The sequence below is a fragment of the Podarcis cretensis genome, assembly GCF_951804945.1.
Source record: "Podarcis cretensis genome assembly, chromosome: Z".
NCBI classification, from domain to species: domain Eukaryota; kingdom Metazoa; phylum Chordata; class Lepidosauria; order Squamata; family Lacertidae; genus Podarcis; species Podarcis cretensis.
In genome coordinates this window covers 8292420-8313991 of record NC_137184.1, presented here as the reverse complement: position 1 = coordinate 8313991, position 21572 = coordinate 8292420, and the positions used below count along the sequence as shown (strand labels likewise).

At 45.7% G+C, this 21572-nt stretch overlaps 1 protein-coding gene across 3 annotated transcripts in view; it reads left to right on the top strand.

Annotated features, from left to right (window-relative positions):
* Window positions 1–21572, top strand: part of LOC307207863 (syntaxin-binding protein 1) — a 59329-nt gene that overhangs the window by 30645 nt on the left and 7112 nt on the right. For all 3 annotated transcript variants that reach the window (XM_079962096.1, XM_079962094.1, XM_079962095.1), the window contains 13 exons: window positions 255–358; window positions 5043–5191; window positions 6444–6528; window positions 6897–7027; window positions 7571–7678; window positions 8933–8993; window positions 10170–10235; window positions 10486–10566; window positions 11720–11858; window positions 12789–12898; window positions 14907–15008; window positions 17062–17147; window positions 18270–18424. In XM_079962096.1, coding sequence (XP_079818222.1) covers window positions 255–358; window positions 5043–5191; window positions 6444–6528; window positions 6897–7027; window positions 7571–7678; window positions 8933–8993; window positions 10170–10235; window positions 10486–10566; window positions 11720–11858; window positions 12789–12898; window positions 14907–15008; window positions 17062–17147; window positions 18270–18424 — 1377 coding nt within the window. The remainder of the gene's footprint in view (window positions 1–254; window positions 359–5042; window positions 5192–6443; window positions 6529–6896; window positions 7028–7570; window positions 7679–8932; window positions 8994–10169; window positions 10236–10485; window positions 10567–11719; window positions 11859–12788; window positions 12899–14906; window positions 15009–17061; window positions 17148–18269; window positions 18425–21572) is intronic.

Here is a 21572-nt window from a genome sequence, read left to right as displayed (position 1 = left end):
AAAAGAAGACTGAAAAGCAAAACAAAGCAGTGGCTTCAGTGATGAATGACAGGGAATGTGACATAGAAAGGAGGGATTCGGAGGCAGCAATGGATGGTGTGTCACCTGTGGTTTTGAGAAAATGGCCCTGTGGGCCATTTGTATAGTGTGGGTGGGCCTGATTTGGCTCCTCACCCCATACCCCCACTGAGGCGTCCAAAAGGTTTTGAGTTGGCTGTTTGACTATAGTGGCTACTTTTACTCCATTCTTATAGCTTGCCCCGATTCCTTGTTTAATGAGCTGGTCAAGTCCCGTGCTGCGAAAGTCATCAAGACTCTGACAGAGATCAACATTGCTTTCCTGCCCTACGAGTCTCAAGTGAGTCCACAGAGTGGTGGGGGGCGAGTGGGGGTGTGGGAGCTAAACTTGCTTTTGCATGCAAAAGGTCAGCCTGTTTGTCCAGTTCACCAGTGTCACCCTCTGACTGGCAGTGGCTCTCCAGCTTCCCAGTCATGAATCTTCCCCATCACTTGCTACCTGATTGTTTGAACTTGAGGTATCTGGGAACTGAACCTGGGCTCCCTTTCTATTTGATATTCTCTGCTCATTATGTCCAAAAATGCTTTGACCCTGTACAACAACTAAGAAAGGACTGTGCATTTCTAGTTTTCAGTTTCAGCACAAATTTGGTGTGTCAGGGGGAAAACACCCCACTTCATTTCAAAGCACTTCTGCCTGGTTCAATTTGGATCTGCATTTCAATTTGAAAAGGGAAAAAAAAAATCATTTCTTTCATTTCTTTCATTCCTTTCTTACATTTATATACCACATTTTCCTCCAAGTTGCTGAAATCAGTGTACAATTGCAGATTGTGGAGAACTGACTTTGGGATTGGAGAAATTGGAAAGTTAAGAAAACTGAAATTTATTTTTTTATTTCCTTATTGCATTTATGCACCAGTTTTGCTCTGAGGACTCAAAGTGGCTTACACGCTTTCACCCCCATTCTATTTTATCATCACAACAACCCTGTGAAGTAAGTTAGGTTGAGAATAATGACTGCTCCAGGGTCACCCAGGGCGAATGGCTGAATTGCGATTTGAACCCTGGTCTCCCAGGTCTTACCTTCATGTCTCCCCCATTCACCATTATTATGAAATAATAATTTTAAAAGCAGCTGTAACTTTTATTTTCCTTTTGACATAACTGGATAAAATTTGCAGAAGATGCAACAGAATCATGTGTGGTGTAGTGGTTAGTGTGTTGGACTAGGGCTTCGTAGACCAAGGTTCAAATCCCCAACATGGCCCATGAAGCTCACTGGGTGATCCTGGGCTGGCAACTGTCTCTCAACCTACCTGTCTCATCTGTTGTGAGATAAAATGGGGTGAGGGGAACTATGTACCCTACCTTGAGTCCTTGAGGTGGGGAAAGGTGGGATATAAAATGTAAGAAACAACAACAACATTAACAGAAGATTCTCCCACTCCCCCTCAGTGAGCAGGTCTGGCTACCAATTAAAGGGCTGGTCCAATTAAGACTCACATCTCCCTAGGGGCCCCACTGATAAGAGCCCCACCCCAGTCAGCAGTGATGACAGTTCTCTTGTGTGTGTGCTTCATTCAACAACCCCTGAAAGCTGAAGCTACAGCCTCGTCCGTATTCTTGTATGCTTTTTAAGTTGCCTACAGAGGAAAGAGAGGATTACAGGCTTACATAAGGGCTTGCAGTGGGAATTGCAGTTCATGCAACAGCTTTCTAGGCGAGGGAGTGGCCTCCTTCCTTCCTGCCATCCTGTGCTTGTCTTCCTTGATTTATTTATTCTTTCTCCAGGCCTGCCTCTCTCTGTTGCGGCCTTAGCCTTCCTGCTCACCCACCCACCCACACGCAGGCACAAACAAACACAGATGTTCCCTGCGTTCTACTCTTTCTCTTCTACTATTGGCTGGTTCTCTCCAATGGGAGAAGCAAGGAGCCTTCCTTGGCCATCTGCTTTGCAATTGGCCCTTCCTGTGCCGTACCAAGGGGTGGGTGGGTGACGTGACTAGGAACAGATGGCAGGCAGGTGTACAGAGCTATAAATACTAAACAGGTCACTTTTCTCTGCACAAACATGCCCTTGGCGAATAAGCACAGAGATGACTTCACTTCCAGTGGAACTACTGATGACGAACAGAAGAGAACCATGCATGCTACCTGGATCTCCTTTGGGGGGGGGGGGAGGAGAGATAAAAACACAATAATAAATAAATAAATATAGCCAAAACTGCATCGGGCACAGATATGAGGGAGATATAGCGAGAGCTCAGAGAGCCTAGAGATTTGCAAAAGTATAAAAATGAAATCTTAAGGGGGAGGGACTTAAGATGGAGGATATCCCAGAAAAGTATACAGTAAAAACTTTGGGGGGGGGGAGAGAGGATGGAATGGGGCAGCTGGAAGTTGGACAATCCATGCTGCCAGGTACTATAGTGGCAGCAGTGTAGACAGCATTTTACAGACATCAGCAAAAAGGCAAATCCTTACCCTGACAGCCTAAACAGCCTACTTTTCTATTGCTTGAGTGAGCAATGGCAGCGGGAAACAAGCACGGCAAGGGATGAGCGCAAGCAGATCTAGGCATGCAAAGATAAGTTTTGTTTTAGCCGTCCTGGATTAAATCAAAGTCCATCTAAGTCCTGCATCTTCTTTCCCACTGTCAGCAGCCAGATGCCTTTGGAGCACCCCAGAGCAAAGTGCAATAGACCTACCCTTTACTGTTGCCCCATAGGAACCAGCAATTGAGTGGTAGGCTGGCTCTCAAGCTACAAGCTGCATTTAGCTACCATGGCTCATAGCTATTGATAGACCTCCTGCATGGATTTGTTTCATTCTTCTTTAAAGCCATCCAAGCCATGGCAGTCACCATCACATTATGATTGTGTGATGAATTCCTTACTTGGTCTATTCTGTGTTGGCCTACCAGCCAACATACCCTCTGAACTCAGGGAGGCAACTGAACAAACAGCGTTGAGAGGAAAGATTTACTCCCTTCCCTTCCCTTCCCTGCAGCAAACTCTATCCCCTTTTTCACCCAGTGGTGATGTTGCATCCCACTAAACCAAGTAGCAATCTGGGAGCAGTATGTGGCCCTCAGCTCCATTTTGTGTGCTTTGGGACATTTCCCTGGTGCTGCTCTATTCTTCCAACCCATCAGAGAGTGGCTTCCTTTTCGTTTTCCTCTTATTTTTTCAAGTTTTCTTTTTACATGCCCCCCCCCTTGTGTTTAGTTTCAGAACAGTTGGAAAGGGCAGTGTTTAAGCAGTGAAGGTTGGAGAATATTGCTGTAGCCCACAGTTGAGCATGATGTGTGATTGTGGCTATTGTTACAGCTGTTTGCGATGGAGCAGACGGAAATCTCAAAGGGTGCTTTGCCATGATATATTTGGTTTCCCTTTTTCTGCAAGGGTATTTGTTGGAGATATTTGCTCCCCCTTAATCCCCAACATCATGCCCCGCGTTTGAACTGTCTCTGAGACATCTGTCAGATCTCCTCCAGGAGGCAGAATATCAATCTGAATGGACCATTCTCCTGACTGCGCATGGCAGCAGTCAAGATGCAAAAACAACAACAAAAAAGCTAGTTGCAGAGGGGGTTTAATTTGAGCAAGATTTCTTCCCTTTCAGGGTCTGTTTTCAGCCCCAGGACTTGCTGTGTTTAAGTACTTTATGTTCAGTTCAGCTAATAGGGTCTAGAGACCATAAAATTCCCAATATAATAAAGGGTTATCAAGACAACCACACAGCTGAGGAAGAAAACCCCACAATATACATGGACACAAAGTGTGCATTTTAAAATACGAACACGATAACACCCATGTACAATCAGAATTAGATTTTTTAAAAGACACTTTTGACATGGGGCTCATCTTCTCTTTAACAATTGTGGCCTGGTTTTAATGGCTATAGTAAGGAACTACATTTTCTGTAATCTTAGGTTTGGAGTCCCCTGTTGCTATTGAAACATAAATTTCATCAAAGTTCCACTGTTTTTTATCTGTGGTGGAAATGCCCTCTGGCACTGATGGAATTGGGATGATGCTATTACTGAAATAAGCCTCATTGTATGCTACTCCTTGTTTAAAGACCACAACCTGTGCTGACTATGCATATTTTCGGATGATTACGCAGAAGCACTTTCTGAGGACTTGATAAGGTTTATGCTTGTGGGAGCATGTATAATTACAGCACAGAACTTCAAAATATTTTGAGTCTGACTGTCCAGAAGTGTTGCATCAAATCTTGGGACTTAGCAATAATGACGAAACTAACGCCACCTTAACACCCCATCTGCACCTTACATTTACAGCAGAATTATACCACTTTGAAGAGGCAGGGTCCCCCCTCCCCGAATCCTGGGAAGTATAGTTTATTAAGGGTGCTGAGAGTTGTTAGGCAACTCCTATTCCTCGCATAGAGCTACAATTCCCAATCTATCGATCAATCAATCATGTATCTATCATCTATTGTCTATCTCTATCTATCTATCTATCTATCTATCATCTACCTATCATCTACCTACCTATGTACCCTTAACCCAAAATTTACAGAGCAGTTCACAACATAAAAATACAAAATGAGAACACAAAATACATAATAAAACAAAAAACAAGTAGCCCCCACCCACAAACCCATTTTAAAAGCCATAGAACATGCAATCAGCCAAAGGCCTGGTTGTAAGGGAATGTTTTTGCCTGGTGCCTGAAGATGTGTAATGAAGGCAGCAGACGACAGTGGTTTAACAGTCACCCCTTCTTATCAGGGAACTCTACTAGGCTCAGTTCCCGGCATCTCCTATGTAGGGCTGGGAATGTCCCTCTTTGAAATCCTGGAGAGCTGCTGCCAGTCAGTGCATGCATACCTAAGCTAGAGGGACCAGTGGTCTGACTTGGGATAAGTCAGCTTGCTATCCTCCCACCTTGGAGAGGTTTGCTGGCTCTGGTGTATGATATCCACCCATTTTACTTGGCCTTGACAATTTAGCTCACTTTGTCATTCTGCTGTTCTTTTGATGCCTTCTGCAGGTTTACTCCCTGGACTCTGCTGACTCTTTCCAGAGCTTCTACAGCCCTCACAAGGCCCAGATGAAAAACCCGATCTTGGAGCGCCTGGCAGAGCAGATTGCCACCCTTTGTGCCACCCTGAAGGAATACCCTGCTGTCCGATACAGAGGGTGAGTCTGGGTTCTGGACAGGGGACTTCTAAAGGACGCACTTTGTGCTCCGCCAACCCCAACCTTTCTTTCCTTTACTTACCGTATTTTTTGCTCTATAAGACTCAATTTTTCCCTCCTAAAAAGTAAGGGGAAATGTGTGTGCGTCTTATGGAGCGAATGCAGGCTGCACAGCTATCCCAGAAGCCAGAACAGCAAGAGGGATTGCTGCTTTCACTGCGCAGCGATCCCTCTTGCTGTTCTGGCTTCTGAGATTCAGAATATTTTTTTTTTCCTGTTTTCCTCCTCCAAAAACTAGGTGCGTCTTGTGGTCTGGTGCATCTTATAGAGCGAAAAATACGGTACCTGGTAGTAAATAGCAACAATGAATAGGATGCTTTATTTACTATTGCTCTTCCTCCTCCCCTCCATCCTGATGTGCCCTGAATATTTTTATAGTTAGTAGCTTTAAGTCAGGGTTTCACGTACAAGTTATAGCTAAAACAAATCCTTAGAAATAGCTTCCCCAAACTGACTCAGGTTAATGAATCACACTTGCAAATCAGCTCACTTTTCTTTATTTTCTATTTTTATTTTTTTTTTGGAAAGGTTTGCTTGAATTGTCCATGCTGGCTGGAAAGGATGGGAGTTAGGAGTTTTATTGATTTATTTTATAAAAAGTATAATATGTATGCTGCCATCTCTTAAAATGTCAGGGTGGTGTACAACAACATGTATACAATGAAAACATAAAGCAACATTTAAAAAAAGGTCTGGGAAGCCACAGGTTCCTTGTACCTGCTTTGGAAAAAGGAAAACTAGATGAATCCTCACCCCATCCAGCAAAGCAGTTCACACCTTCTTTAAAGTGGGAGCTGAACTGATGTATTTGTGGGTTTTTCTGGGTCCAGCAGCGCGAACGACTCTGGGGTTGTGGCACTCATCTCGCTTTACAGGCCGAGGGCGCTTCTACAGACAGATTTTTCGGGTTATGTGGCCAGCATGACTAAGCCGCTTCTGGTGAAGCCAGAGCAGCACAGGGAAACTCTGTTTTCTTTCCCGCCAGAGTGGTACCTATTTATCTACTTGCACTTTGACGTGCTTTCAAACTGCTAGGTTGGCAGGCACTGGGAGCTCACCCCGTTGTGGGGATTCGAACCGCCGACCTTCCGATTGGCAAGCCCAAGCAGCACAGTGGTTTAAACCACAGTGCCACCTGCGTCTCCTTTGTGTGTGTGTGTGTGTATTGTATTGTTTTTCTGCTTTTTTGCAGGGATTACAAAGACAATGCCATGTTGGCCCAGCTGATCCAGGACAAACTCGATGCTTACAAGGCTGATGACCCTACCATGGGTGAGGTGAGTACTTCAGTGTGGAACAACCAACAAGGTCAGGTCATATAAACTTGGCACCTTTCCTCTTAAGGGGCACATGTCTAGCCGGGTTCCTGACAATTCCAGGGTGGGAAACTAGATTCAGCCAGCAGGAGGACCTGCCTCACAGAACTCCAGGGGACACTTTGACTGCTGGGTGGGGGCAGCAACCTGCCATTTCCCTGATGTCATCATGACACCAGGTGGTAGCTTCAGAGGGGCTTGCTGTCCTTGAACTGGGAAGGTCAGGGATTGGGTGTGACACATGATGGCTTTGAGGGTGGGGCTTGTCCATGCTCCCCCTGTCCCCACCCACACTTTGAGCCTTTCTGTTGTGTTTCTCCCCTCCTAAGGGTCCAGACAAAGCCCGCTCCCAGCTCGTCATCCTGGACCGCGGCTTTGACCCCAGCTCTCCAGTGCTCCATGAACTGACATTCCAAGCCATGAGCTATGATCTGCTTCCCATTGAGAATGACGTCTACAAGTAAGGGTCCTGCAGACACCCTTGTGGTTGCAAAAGCCCTAAGGACAGTGTTCCGCTAAACCCTTGAGCGAGTGGAATGACTTCCACCTACACCATAGGACTTTCCCCCCTCTTCCCCATGCACACCTTAGGCCTCCCCAAAATCTGCTCCGAAAGTTTTGGTGAACCCCATAACTTGTAAATGAATTTTAAAATAGATTTTTCAAAAGGTATTACTGCACTTACCTTCTCTCCTCATAGTTAAACTGCAGAACTCACTCCCACAGGAGGCAATGATGGCTTTTAAAAAGGATTAGAGAAATCAATGGAGGAGAGTGCTATTGATGACTACTAGCTATGATGGCTATGCTCTGCCTTCCCAGTTTGAGGCAGCAATGCTTCTGAATACCAGTTGCTTGAATCCTGATTGTGGGTTTACCCCAGGCCTCTGGTTGGCCACCACGAGAGCTTCCCCCAAATAAACCTGGGAGCTGTAGTTTGTTAAGGGTGCTGAGAGTTGTTAGGAGGCTCCTATGTTCTTACATTCTCTTTCTCCCTCACTAGGTATGAGACAAGTGGCATTGGGGAGGCCCGTGTCAAAGAGGTTCTGCTGGATGAAGATGATGACCTCTGGGTCACCTTGCGCCATAAACACATTGCTGAAGTCTCCCAGTAAGAGCGCATCTCCTCTCTCTTAGTGGTGTTGAGTTCACTCTGCATATTGCAAAACAGTGTGCTGCCTTTTGTTCCTGTTGCCTGAGATTATTTTGGGAGGGAGCAGCCTTCCAGCTAGAAATATTGTGCAAAAGGAGAGATTATATATATTTGGGTTTTTGTGGGGGGGGGGGTCATAACGCAGAGCAGCACTGCAGAATCCTAAATCCAATTAAGAAGGTTTAATTTATTAATTGAAGTTTGATACCACTTTTTATTTTTAAAACAGCAAAGCACACATCCAACTGGATAGTATACAGACTGTCCTTTTTTCCTCCCCACCCCCTCATTAGTAGGAGGCTAACATTAATAATCCTAATTTGCACAGCAGTTTTTCAAGTGTTTGTGGTCACTGTACAAACTCTGGTTTTCCATACCAGTAAAAAGTTAACTTTAATTATGTTTTTCCAAGTATTCAAAGTACTTTACATGCATTGTCTAGCATAGTCCTTACCGTGGCCCTATGAAGTCATTGGGTGTTATTTTCCATTTTGCAAGCTGGGATATTATTATTATTATTATTATTATTATTATTATTATTATTTGCAGAGGAAGGAGGACTCAGGCTGAGAGTGTGTGTACATGGGTTGCTTAAGGCCATCTAGTGAGTTCACCGCCCACAGGAGACTTGAATCAGTAGATCAGTCCCTAATCTGTAGCTCAGTCACTTCACTGAGGCAGTTCAGCTTCTTCAGTGAAGTCCATTGGAACTGATGGGATCACACACACTCATAACCTCCCTGTATTGAGTTGCAGCCCTAAAGACTTACATTTAACCTCCTGTGTTGGTCTGTGGCCTGAAACTACGCTTTTAGGAAGTGAACTGTGTTTCCTGTCTGGGCAGCCTACTGAGGGCAATGTGCCAGTGGTGGGTGGGGCCAGAAGCAAAAGTGCGTGGAGCAATGAATGCAAATTTTATCTTCATAGAGTAGGCAACTTTCCATGTGCAATTGCACTCTGCTCTCTGTCCTCCATCCAGACAAGCAAGAGGCATTATTAGGGTTGAAGGACACATTCTAGCCCTACTAGAGATGCTTGGGCCAGTGAGGGGTGTGGCCTTGGGAGAGTTCTGAGGGCCAGATAGAGAGATCCAAAGGGACTTATTTGACCACCAGCCCTGAGGTTCCCCACCACTCCTCTAGGGAAGGGGCATGGCTTGAGCTGGATGGAGTGAGGATGTTACTGACTTGCTTGGTCTTTATTTGATTCCAGGGAGGTCACCCGCTCTCTGAAGGACTTCTCTTCCAGTAAAAGGATGAATACGGGTGATAAGGTGAGCTTTAACAAGCAATCATATGTTAGAATGTTTAAGATTGAATAGAGAGCTAGAAGCAGGGGCAGGAAAGCTGCCTTTTTATTCCTATAGATATAAACCTTCCCCCCTCAAATGTAGCAAATATATAAAAGACCAAGTACTATGATTGGCTGAAGAATCTGGGGGTGTTTACTCTGGAGAAGAAAGGATTACGATCACATTGTCAAATATTTAAAGGGCTGCTGTACAGCTGACGCAGCGAATTAATGAGTGAGGCATTGATGGGTTCAAATTACAGAAAAAGGATTAGACTATTAAGAGGAACATGATTACATTATTAGAGGTGGTGAGTTCCCCTTCATGAGGAATTAGACTGGACCTTTTGAGGCTCCTTTGAATTCTTTGTGTTGGAGCCAGATGAAGTTAGTTAAACGTGGTCCCACTGATTCCAAGTTAATCATGACTTCACTTAATCTTTATTGACTTCATTAAGAACTCCAGGCAAGTGCGCACCACACATTTAAAGCCCTTTTATACCCCTTTGGCAGTTGTGACTTCCCACAAAGAAGGAACTGTAGTTTTTTTAAAGTCCGGAGAGGTGTTAGGAGTTAGCACACTGTTCCCCACACCAAGCTACAATTTCTAGAGTTCCCTGGGAAGACAAATTGACTGCTAAACCACTCTGGGAACTGTAGCCCCCAACCAACTCTCAGTACCATTAACAAACCACAGTTTGTTACTTTTAGTGATGTCATGACTGTTAAGGGCACTGAGAGTTGTTAGGATGCCCCTGTTCCCCTCACAGAGCAACAATTCCCAAAGTAGTTTATCAATCAATCCCTCTTCCCAGGGAACTCTGGCAATTGAGGAGGGGTTCTCCTAAAAACTCTCATCCCCCTTGACAAATTACAGTTCCTAGGATTCTGTGGGGGAAGCCATTGCCATTTAAAATGCTTTACAGGTTCTTTAAATGAGTAGTGCAAGAAATGGTGTTTGTCTAGGTACAGCTCAATGGTTCTAAGTAAGATTTTATCCTCCCCCCCTCCAACCCCCCTTCCCCAACAACTTGGTTGTCTTGCTTGAACTGTTTAAGATCTTCATTGTTTAGCTCAGGTCATCTGGTCCAAAAGCTGCTGGGTACCCTTTGGAAGCAAAGCATGTGGATGATTATTGTTCTTTGTTTAAAACTTGTAGACAACCATGAGGGATCTCTCCCAGATGCTGAAAAAGATGCCCCAGTATCAGAAGGAGCTGAGCAAGGTAAGACCTATTTGACAGTAGAACATACTCCCTTGGGAGGTGGTGGACTCTCCTTCTGTGGAGGTTTTTTTTTAACAGAGGTTGAGTGGCCATCTTTCGTGGATGCTTTAACTGAGATTGCTGCATTGCAGGGGGTTAGACTGGATAACCATCAGGTCCCTTCCAATTCTACAAGTCTATGGTTCTGTGCACTGACGACCGACAGTAGCTTAGCCACATTTATTTTATTTTTTTTAACATTTCTTTTCAGTACTCCACTCACCTTCACCTGGCCGAAGATTGCATGAAACACTACCAAGGCACTGTGGACAAGCTCTGCCGAGTTGAACAGGTAAACCAACTGATTCAGAAAATTGCTGAGCAGGTTGTGCTGATGGAAAGACATTGCTGCAAACACATTCTTATGTCAGCAACACCATGTGGGTTTTTTTTGTGTGTGTGTGTGTGTGTGTGTGATGCATTTTTGCATAATTTGCTAGGAATCTCAGAAAGAGCTGACTTAGCTGCTGACTAGGTTTCTCCATTTCCCCTTTATTGATGGAGTGTAGTCTTACAGGGGTCACCTTTTGTTCTTAAGTGCTCTGTGATATACAATGGAAGGGTTACAGTCCATGTGTCTTCCTCCAAAAGGGGGAGATGCACATCAAAGCTTTGAAATGCTCATGGACATAATATCTGGGTGGCTCTAGGCAATGTGTTTATTAAGCATGGGGAACTGTAAGGATTGGGAAGAACTTGGATTAACTTTTCATTTGTAGGTGAGAATGAATAGGCAGGCAGTGGGGGAATGGAAGACTGGGTGGGGAGGAGTATCCTAGTCTGTTGGAAGTTTTGGAACTCAGCTTGCACTGGAGGCTGATGTGTCTGCAGGGGAAAGAGCAGATGGAGAGAGAAACCTCCAAGTTTCTTAGCCCATCCTTTCTGACGTAACCTGTGCTGACCTTCCCTTAGGTCAGGCATGTCCAAAGTCCGTTTCGGGGGCCTAATCCGGCCAGCTGGTCGATTTAATCTGGCCCCTGTGGCAGTATATGTCCTGGGTAAAATCCTAAAAAATGTTCAGCAACTTCAATTCAATCCAAAAAAAAGCTCAACAACTTTGGTCACCCCTTACACATGTTCACTTCTGGCCCTCTTTGGAAAAAGTTTGGGCACCCCTGCCTTAGGTTCTAGACTGATACTCTTGGGGTTGCTGACCTCATTTCCTACTTCCTCCCACTCCATGAGGATTCAGCAAGATCAAGCATAGCTCGAGGCATCTCCATCTTAGATAGAAATAGGAGCTTTCCCATCAAACATGTAATAAATGCAGTGTCTTACTTTCCCCTAAATTCAGGATCTCAGTGTGATTATATTAAGAGTAAAGTTGTGCTGCTCCAGCATTTTCCCTCCCTGGATTTGACATGGATATCAGGCGGCAGAGGACAATCTACCTTGTAGATCCAAAGTGGGCAAAGACTGATGGATGCTATATATTTCTTCTTCAGGACCTGGCCATGGGAACTGATGCAGAGGGGGAGAAAATAAAGGACCCAATGAGGGCTATTGTCCCCATCCTGCTTGATGCAAATGTCAGCACTTATGACAAGATCCGTATCATCCTGCTCTACATCTTCCTGAAGAATGGTAGGTGATGTAGCTGCTTCCAAAGTGGTTGATATTGATCCCCACCCCACCCCAGAGGTCAATGGGGCAGTGCAGAGGCTGAATAAAGACTTTGTGGTCAGGAAGGGGTTGTTAAACTCCCAGGGATGTAAAAAAGAATCTCATAAGATGTAGTGCAAAAAGTTTAATTGGGAACTATGAGCCTGAGAAATAAAAGGCCTAGGCATGTGTGGAACCATGTGTCCTCTGGTTAATGAGGAACCCCTGTATTTATTAAGATGATTCCACAGTATACTACACAGATTTGCATGCAAGTATTCTTTTTTCTGGAACACAGGTGGCTTTGTGGTCTAAACCACAGAGCCTAGAGCTTGCCGATCAGAAGGTTGGTGGTTCAAATACCCACAATGGGGTGAGCTCCTTTCGCTCGGTCCCAGTTTGAAAGCACGTCAAAGTTCAAGTAGATAAATAGGTACTGCTCCAGCGGGAAGGTAAATGGCATTTCCGTGCGCTGTTCTGGTTCGCCAGAAGCAGCTTACTCATGCTGGCCACATGACCCGGAAGCTGTACGCTGACTCCCTTGGCCAATAAAGCGAGATGAGCGCCGCAACTCCACAGTTGTCTGCCACTGGACCTAACGGTCAGAGGTCCCTTTACCTCTTTATACTTTTTTTCTACTTCCTTATTTTTCTTTCGTTTTATGATTTCAAGTCATGGTGATTGATGATTGATAAATGTTGATTATATGCTGGTATTACTTGACTTTATTTCATTCACGTTCTTAAAAATTTGGGTTGGGGTCAATGACAACTTTGTAAGTCCATCCATGGGGTCAATAAACTCAGAGGTTTGGAAAACCTGGCAAAAGGGGTGCTTGAGCGACATGTGGAATTATTTATCTTTTTTGGGGAGGGAAATAGCCTCATTTTTTATGTTTTTCCACCCTCCCAGGCATCACTGAGGAAAACCTCAACAAGCTGATTCAACATGCTCAGATTCCACCTGAGGACAGTGAGATCATCACCAATATGGCCCACCTTGGAGTACCCATCATCACAGATGTAAGTTTTTACCTGGTCTTGAAGATTTTTTAGCAATGACTTGGAGATGCCTTTCCCAGTTGCTGAAGGAGAAGGGCTGTAGCTCAGCATGCAAAGCTGGAAAACAGACTTAGTCATAACATCCTGAGGCCCTTCTCTGTGTGCCACCTTCGAAGGAGGCCCTGAGAGTGGCAACAAGAGAGCAGGCCTTCTCTGTATAGTAGCCACCTGTTCATGGAATGCTCCCCCAGGGAGGTTCTTCTGGTGCCTTCAGGTGCCAGGCAAAAATGGTCCTCTTCAACCAAGTGTTTGTCTGATTAACATTTACGGCCTTTTTAACGAGTTTGTGAGTGTGTGTGTGCGGGGGGGGGGTATCATTCTGTTCTTTTAAAAACTATTTCTTTGTGCTTTTGCCTTGTATTTTTATCATGTGAACCACCCTGAGATCTTGTGATGAAGGCTGGTATATAAATAATAACAATACATCTATAGTGGTACCTCGGGTTACAGACGCTTCAGGTTACATATGCTTCAGGTTACAGACTCTGCCAACCCAGAAATATTACCTCGGGTTAAGAACTTTGCTTCAGGATGAGAACAGAAATTGTGCTCCGGCAGCGCGGTGGCAGCAGGAGGCCCCATTAGCTAAAGTGGTGCTTCAGGTTAAGAACAGTTTCAGGTTAAGAACGGACCTCCGGAACGAATTAAGTACTTAACCCAAGGTACCACTGTACTAGATCTTTTGGGAAGTTGTTTGCCTGGCTGCTCTCTATGCATTTGGATACCTCTTTATGTTGTCATAAGCAGATTTTGCATGATGGTTCCTGAGATCAAGCGGGATGCGGGTGGCGCTGTGGGTAAAACCTCAGTGCCTAGGACTTGCTGATCGTAAGGTCGGCGGTTTGAATCCCCGCAGCGGGGTGAGCTCCCGTCGTTCGGTCCCAGCTCCTGCCCACCTAGCAGTTCAAAAGCACCCCTAAGTGCAAGTAGATAAATAGGTACCGCTTTATAGCGGGAAGGTAAACGGCATTTCCGTGTGCGGCACTGGTGCTGGCTCTCCAGTTGCAGCTTCGTCACGCTGGCCACGTGACCCGGAAGTGTCTTCGGACAGCGACGGCTCCCCGCCTCTTGAGCGAGATGAGCGCGCAACCCTAGAGTCGGTCACGACTGGCCCGTATGGGCAGGGGTACCTTTACCTTTACCTTTTCCTGATTTAAAAAAGAAGATTTTTGTCTATGTTTGGATACAGCTGGACACCATTTTGGAACAAAATGGTGGACTGAGCTTCTCCAAACTGCACAGGTTTGGAGGGTTTCCTGGAATTTCTGGACAACGCCGAGTACAAGGCTTCAAGTAAATTTAATAAAGCTAATATACCTAACTTAAACCTTTTCTGAATCCCAGGACATCCACTGACATACAGTAGATTAGGGGTGGTGCTTTTTTTTTCTATGAAGGGGCACTGACCTATGGGAAAAGTAAATTCTTCAGATTTTTCCATTCCATTATTCAAAGATTGTTGTGTCAACAGCCTTGGACTAATTCAACAATTTTTCCACCTTCCCAGGGAATCATGGGAAATATATTTCAGTGTGTGGAAGAGCTAGGGATAGCCACTACAATCTTTGGGACTCTTTCTAGACTGTAGTTCGCAAAATTCTGTGGAAGAAAGCCATGCGAGTTAAAGGGGTATAGAAGTGATGTATGTTGGTAGTTTAAATTTACAGCTGGAATTTATTTTATGCTTCTCCATATAATATTTTCTCTTTTTGTGGGGAAGGGTGCCAGCAGCTATCATGAAATCCTCACTTTGTCCACCAGACACTGATGTGATTGAGATAATTCCCTTATCTGGTCCCTGCAGCTTTCATCAGCACCATGAAGGAGCTTAACTTGTTGGTGGCCCGTTTGCAAGGCCCAGGCGTTGCCCTAAACTAAAGCATGAAAAAGAAGGCCAGTTGTGTGGTGTATCTGCCTTTTTTGTTCACACTCCTTCCATGTTTGCAATTGCCTATCTCCCTCTTCTCAGTCTACCTTACGCCGCAGAAGCAAGCCTGAGCGGAAGGAGCGAATCAGCGAGCAGACCTACCAGCTGTCTCGATGGACCCCGGTGGTAAAGGATATTATGGAGGTAAAGATTTAAACTAGAGGAGGGGGACCTTGAGGCCCAGGGGTCAAATGTGGTCCTATGGGCCTATCTGTCTGGCCCCTGAGATTCTCTTTAGGCCACATCTCCAGTCTAGCCACACTCTCTGCTTCGCATCCTCCCTGAGAGTTGTCTGGCTGGAATGTGTGCTTGAACTGTGATAACGCCTCTTGCTTGCCTGGATGGAGGGGAGGGGCAGAAACTAGCCAGCTGTCCTAAAAAGTAAGATTTACATTTGTTACTCTGCCTGTGACCAGACTGGCTGCTCCTATGAAGTTTGCGGGTGGGCATGTGATGGACATGAGCAGCCTAGATCTCCCTGGATTTGGTGGATCATCATAGGGCCGGCGCTGACAGTTGATAGGGTCAAGCACTTGTTGAAGGCATCTTTGGGGGAGGTTGCCATTAGCAACAGCCCCCTGGCTGAGTTCCTCCTTGGTTTTCTATTTGCCTTAATGTATTAAGGCTTAAAAGAATGAGAGGCATTCAAGGGCTGGCCCAGTGTAAGGAAAGGAGAGACAACTGGTGGCCAAATCAACAGTCTCCAAATATACATCACCTGCTGCTATCACCTTGGTAGCAGCCATGGCTGTGGCATGCTCCTTGGAGGCTGGATCTGCTGCCTCTATAGTAGCCTCTTGGCAAATAGGAGGCATTGCTGCTCTTCTTCCCCCACCCAAAAGGAAATGGTGGGGGCTGCCTTCTGGGATCTTCTGGGGTCTACACCCACCTGGTGTGATTCCCCCTCATGACAGCCTTTCATTCTCACTTTAACTGCTGGGTATGGTTGATTTGCTTACTCCCATTGTTCCTCATGTAGACCTTCACTCACTGCTTCTTTCCTGGGGTTGGTGAGGCTGGGGATGGGTCTTCTATGAAACTAGTGAAGCCCCCAAGAAATGACTTTAGTCCACATTGCTTAGAATTTTTGGGTCTAGTAGACCCAAACTGAGTCGCACAACTCAAATTGATTATTTTTGTTGTATATATTTCAACAATCCCTAGGTTTGAGAGTCAGTAGCACAGATGTTGTAAAGGTGTGGTGCTCTGTTATGGAACAACCCTCTGAAGAAGATAACAGTGGCTACCCATACCTTGTTGCTAGTTGCAGAGGGGGCCCCATAACAGTTCAGGCTTCAGAGCCCCCCAAAATTAGGTCCGCCACTGCGGGGGGGGGGGGGCACCATGTTATGATTCACCTCAAGCACCAACATGTATTGCGCCAGCCCTGTGGCATCTACAAAAAGCACCTGCAGAGTTAAAAACACCAGTGAAGCATCTTCAAATATTGGTTGGTTAGAAAGAGAAAATCCATATTGTGAAGGCCTGTCTAAACAGTTCCATAAAATTGGACCCCCAATCCTAAATGCACGGCTCCTAATGGACATGAGACGTGCATTGAAGCCAATGGGGGGCAAATTGCTTTGCTTAGGAAAAATGACATATAATAATGTGGCTCTAAGGAGAAAAATGTGTATATTAGGAGAAATTTACACTAAAATGCAGGTGTAGGCTAAAAGAAAATTTCAAACTGATGTGGAAATGTGGAGAACTGAAAATGAGAAATGAGAATCCAGAGTTGACAGATTTGCTCATCCTTAGAGCTAGCAGGGATGCGGGTGGTGCTGTGGGATAAACCACAGAGCCTAGGACTTGCTGATCAGAAGGTTGCAGGTTTGAATCCCTGTGATGGGGTGAGCTCCCGTTGCTTGGTCCCTGCTCCTGCCAACCTAGCAGTTCGAAAGCACGTCAAAGTGCAAGTAGATAAATAGGTACTGCTCCAGCAGGAAGGTAAACGGTGTTTCCGTGCGCTGCTCTGGTTCGCCAGAAGTGGCTTAGTCATGCTGGCCACATGACCCGGAAGCTGTGCACCGGTTCCCTCGGCCAATAAAGCGAGATGAGCACCGCAACCCCAGAGTCGGTCACGACTGGACCTAATGGTCAGGGGTCCCTTTACCTTTACCTTAGAGTTAGCTCACTAGGATGCACATGTGAAAGCTCTTCCAAAACTGCTGACCTTCTGCTCTTCTCTTTTTAGGATGCCATTGAGGACAAACTGGACACCAAACACTACCCTTACATCTCCACCCGATCCTCTGCTTCCTTCAGCACTACAGCGGTCAGGTAGGAAGAAGGCCTCACACCTCGCTCACAGGCCGGCAACAGCCACAAAGGCATTCTTTGGGTTGTACCTTCCTCCTTTTATCTTCTGTTCTAACACCCCTCCAACCTGGTTTGCGTTGCCTTGTCATGAAAGCACAGCATAAAAAGCAACCACATTATTAAAGGAATGAAAGTGTGGAAGAATTTGAATCCCATGTTGAGAATAGGGCTTGCGAATAAAAGCTGCCCGTGTCTTAGTGCTGTTTTACCCACTGATGGTAAGGCCACCCATGTAATATTCTGTACAGTTCTGGTTGCCTTGCCTCAAAAAGGATATTTGCAGAGCTGCTAAAAGCTCACAGGAGGACAAACCAACTCCTCTATGAGGAAAGGTTGCATCGTTTGGGGATTTTTAGTTTAGAAAAAAGACAAGTAAGAAGTGACATGATAGAGGTGTATAGAAACTATGTGTGGTGTGGAGAAAGTGGATAGGGAGAGGTGTTTCCCTGTTTTTCATAATACTAGATATGGAAGGAACCTTGACTGTTTAAAGTGGAATAGTAGTGATGGTGCTGTGGTCTAAATGACTGAGCCTCTTGGGTTTGCTGATTGGAGGGTTAGCAGTTCGAATCCACACAACGGGGCAAGCTCATGTTGCTCTGTCCCAGCTCCTGCCAGCCTAGCAGTTCGAAAGTACACCAGTGCAAGTAGATAAATAGGTACCACTACGGTGCAAAGGTAAATGGTCCCATTGCACCAGAAGTGGTTTAGTCATGACCCAGAAAGCTGTCTGTGGACAAACGCCGGCTTCCTCGGCCTGAAAGCAGAGATGAGCACCGCACCCCATAGTTACCTTTGACTGGACTTAACCATCCAGGGGTCCTTTACCTTTTTTTTTTTACCTTGTAGTGATGTCAATGTATAGTGCAGATGGGCCTTGTGGGAGTTGTTTGTAAGGATTGCAACAGGACAATGTGTGTGACCTGTCACTTCTGACTACTCACAAGCTTCTGTGATGTGCAATCCTAGGCGGGATCATTTGGTTCATGTTAACACAATTCCATGTATTTTAAAATTGTTGAACTTCTGCATGATGTATTTTCCCCTCCTCTTGTTTGTCCTTCTTTTCTCTCCTGCATTCAGTGCCCGCTATGGACACTGGCACAAGAACAAGGCTCCTGGGGAGTACAGGAGTGGCCCCCGCCTCATCATTTTCATCCTGGGGGGTGTGGGCCTGAATGAGATGCGCTGCGCTTATGAGGTGACTCAAGCCAGTGGGAAGTGGGAGGTGCTAATAGGTGAGTCTTTTTGGCAGAGTCATGCTTGGCCTCACCTCCCTTTTCTTCACTCCATCATGAGCTTCTCTGTCCTCTTCTTTCTCTGTCTCTCTGTGTCTGTTTACCTGTCTGTCTCTTCCTCCTTATCCCTACCCTATCCGCTCCCACCTGTGGCAAAATCCAGTCTCCAGGTGGCCTGTTCTAGAGAGATCCCATTGAACGATGGTTGGTCTAGCCAGATCTCCATTTCACATCCCTAACTCCTACAGTTCCAACTAAAGCATGGCTATTTTTTTATGTAGGCAACCTTAACATTTAAAGCAGAACAATGCCACTTTAAACAGTCATGGCTTCCCCCAGAGAATTCTGAGAAGTGTCTTTGTCATCCTCTTCTTTGGCAATCACTCGTAGCCGAGTAAGATTGTCTTCCACGAACACAGTCTTGAGTCCGTAAGTCTGAGAAGTGTACTTTGCTAAGGGCCCTGAGAGTTGTTTGTTGTTGTTTAGTTGTTAGGAGGCCCCTATTCTGCTCATGGAGCTACAATTCCCAGGGCAGTTTAACAATCGGTGAACTCTGGGAACTGTAGGTCTTGGAGGGAAATGGGGGGTTTCCAAACAACTCTTAGCACCCTTGGTACAATACAGTTCCTAGGACACTTTGGGGGAAGCCACAACTGTTTGAGAAGGGGCAACACAAGTGCTTTAAATGTATGGTGTGAATGCAGCCATAATTGAGTTCCTGCACAGGCAACTCTGCTGTGGCAAGGGAAACCAAACTGTGTGACTGTGGGCAGGAGCTAGTCAAGTATGGTTCTTGTTCAAATGGGGCCTGTTTGAATTGCTTAGCAAGTATCTGCCTCCATCTCTCCCACTTCCCCCTTAGCAGATTACCTGTGGAAGTTGGGGATACAGTGCTGGGGGAAGGTTCTCCAGTTCCCTGGCAGAGCATCAATTCCCTGCAAGGGGGACGTGAACGATAAACCCCATTGGGACTGGTGGGGGGGAAAGGCAGAGAGGCCCACGGTAAGAGCTGAACCCCAATTACTGGTAGTGCCAATTCATTCTACTTTTGCCCTGCCCACTTTCCTGCTAGGTTCTGCAACAGCAACACTGAGACAAAAGAGGAGAAAGCCAACTGTATCTTTAAAATGTATCTAAAAAATAAAATAATAAGTAACCTTGGTTACTATAGGCACCCTGAGTTTTTGGTACTAGGAGGATCCAATTTGTCTAGGGCTGGCCCTTCCAATACAGAGGCCTTCTGGACCAGCCTTAACCCCCAGGCCGCTCATTTTCCATCCCAACAGCTGCCTATCCCAGGGATGGTGTGACCTGTGCCCCTCCAGATGTTGCTGGATGGCAACTTTCATCATTTTGGCATATTGAATGTTGCAGCCCAGCATCTGGAGTGCTACAGGTTCTCCAATCTGAGGAAATGCCTCTTCTGAATAGAGCCTTCCTTCCTTCCGTTGCATGCAGTAAGGAATGCTGCTTCTTAGAGCAGGGGTGTGCAATATGTGGCCCTCCAGATGTTGCTGGATGGCAACTGCTGCATCCCTGACCATTGGGAGTGCTGGCTGGAGGGTTCATTTCCCATCATCTGAATACTCCTTTCAATTGAATGATTGGACCCTGCAGTCTCATATTATGTACGACTGGGGACAGGTGTGGGTTTAAATCTGGCATGGGGAGCTTGTAGCCCCCCAGATGTTTCTGGACTTGAACACCCATCATTCGTGACTATTGGCTGTGCTGGATGCACCTCTGATGAGAGCCAGATTCTGGAAATGTCTGGAGCAGTACAGCTCTGCATCCTTTGCCCCCACCTGCTCACTGGATTTTTCCCTTCTTGGAGGTGAGCCTCCTTTATAACTCTTTTTCTCTTTCTCTACTCTCATATCTTGGTTTGCCATGTGGCTTCACTGTTCTGTGCCTGTATATGTATGTATGTTTGTATGTATGTACATGTGACATGTCAGGTAACTGTTAAATGTAGCTTTTAATGTTGAACGATGCACACTTTGTCTGATCTAGGATTGTGATAGGTGTGTGTGTGTGTGTGTGTGTGTGTGTGTGTGTTTTAAATGTTCATCAAGGAACCAGGCACCATCTCATGCTCTTCCTGGGTGTCAGGCATCAATCTCCATGCCGCCTCTTAGTTAACTAGACCTATTCATTTATTCAGACCAACATTTCCATGATTGCCTTTTGGCCTCAAGGGCAATTAATGGGCTCACAAGTGATGAAAACAAAGAACAAAACTGAAAGCAGTATAAATAAGAGCAGCAGCTCTTATATCCGTAGCATAAACTATTATTCGCAGAACACTTAAACTACACTTCCCAGGATTCTTTGGGGTCAGCCATGCACTTTATGTGCATGTTGTGTATGCAGCCCTTGGTTTTTAGAAACAACAAACACACAGTAAGAGGGACACAGAGCACCTGCTTTGTATGCAGAAGGTCCAAGGTTCAACCCATGGCAACTTCAGGGCAGAACAATGGGGATGGGGATGCTCCTTCAGGTATACTGGGCCGAGGCAATTTAGGGATTTAAAAGTCAGCACCAACACTTTGAATTGTGCTTGGAAACATACTGGGAGCCAATGTAGGTCTTTCAAGACCGGTGTTATGTGAACTCGGCGGCCGCTCCCAGTCACCAGTCTAGCTGCCACATTCTGGGTTAGTTGTAGTTTTCGGGTCACCTTCAAAGGTAGCCCCATGCAGAGTGCATTGCAGTAGTCCAAGTTTGAAGGATGGCTGGTTCATATATTGCTATGGCAACTGTGAATTCAGTAGCCCAATCTTCAAATGCAAACTGAATTTTCTCATCCCTCATTCAGCTGAATTATTTTGAGACATCTAACCAGGGGTGGGGGTGGGGTTGTAAACCTTTTTGGCCCAGTGGGCCAGGCCACCTAGCAGAATGAAGCCAGGTAACTGACAGGGGGTAGTCTGACCCTTCTGTCAAGGTTGGCTCATGGGGGCGGAGGAAGATTGTGACCATGCAGGACTGAACTGCCTGTGCATCAGCGAATGTGCAGGGAAGGTCAATCCTTATTTCTGCAGCATGAGAGTGCATGAGAGAATTCCTTACAGAATTGAACTTCATACAATCATAGAACTGTAGAGTTGAGTTATCTAGTACAATGCCCTGCAATGCAAGAGTC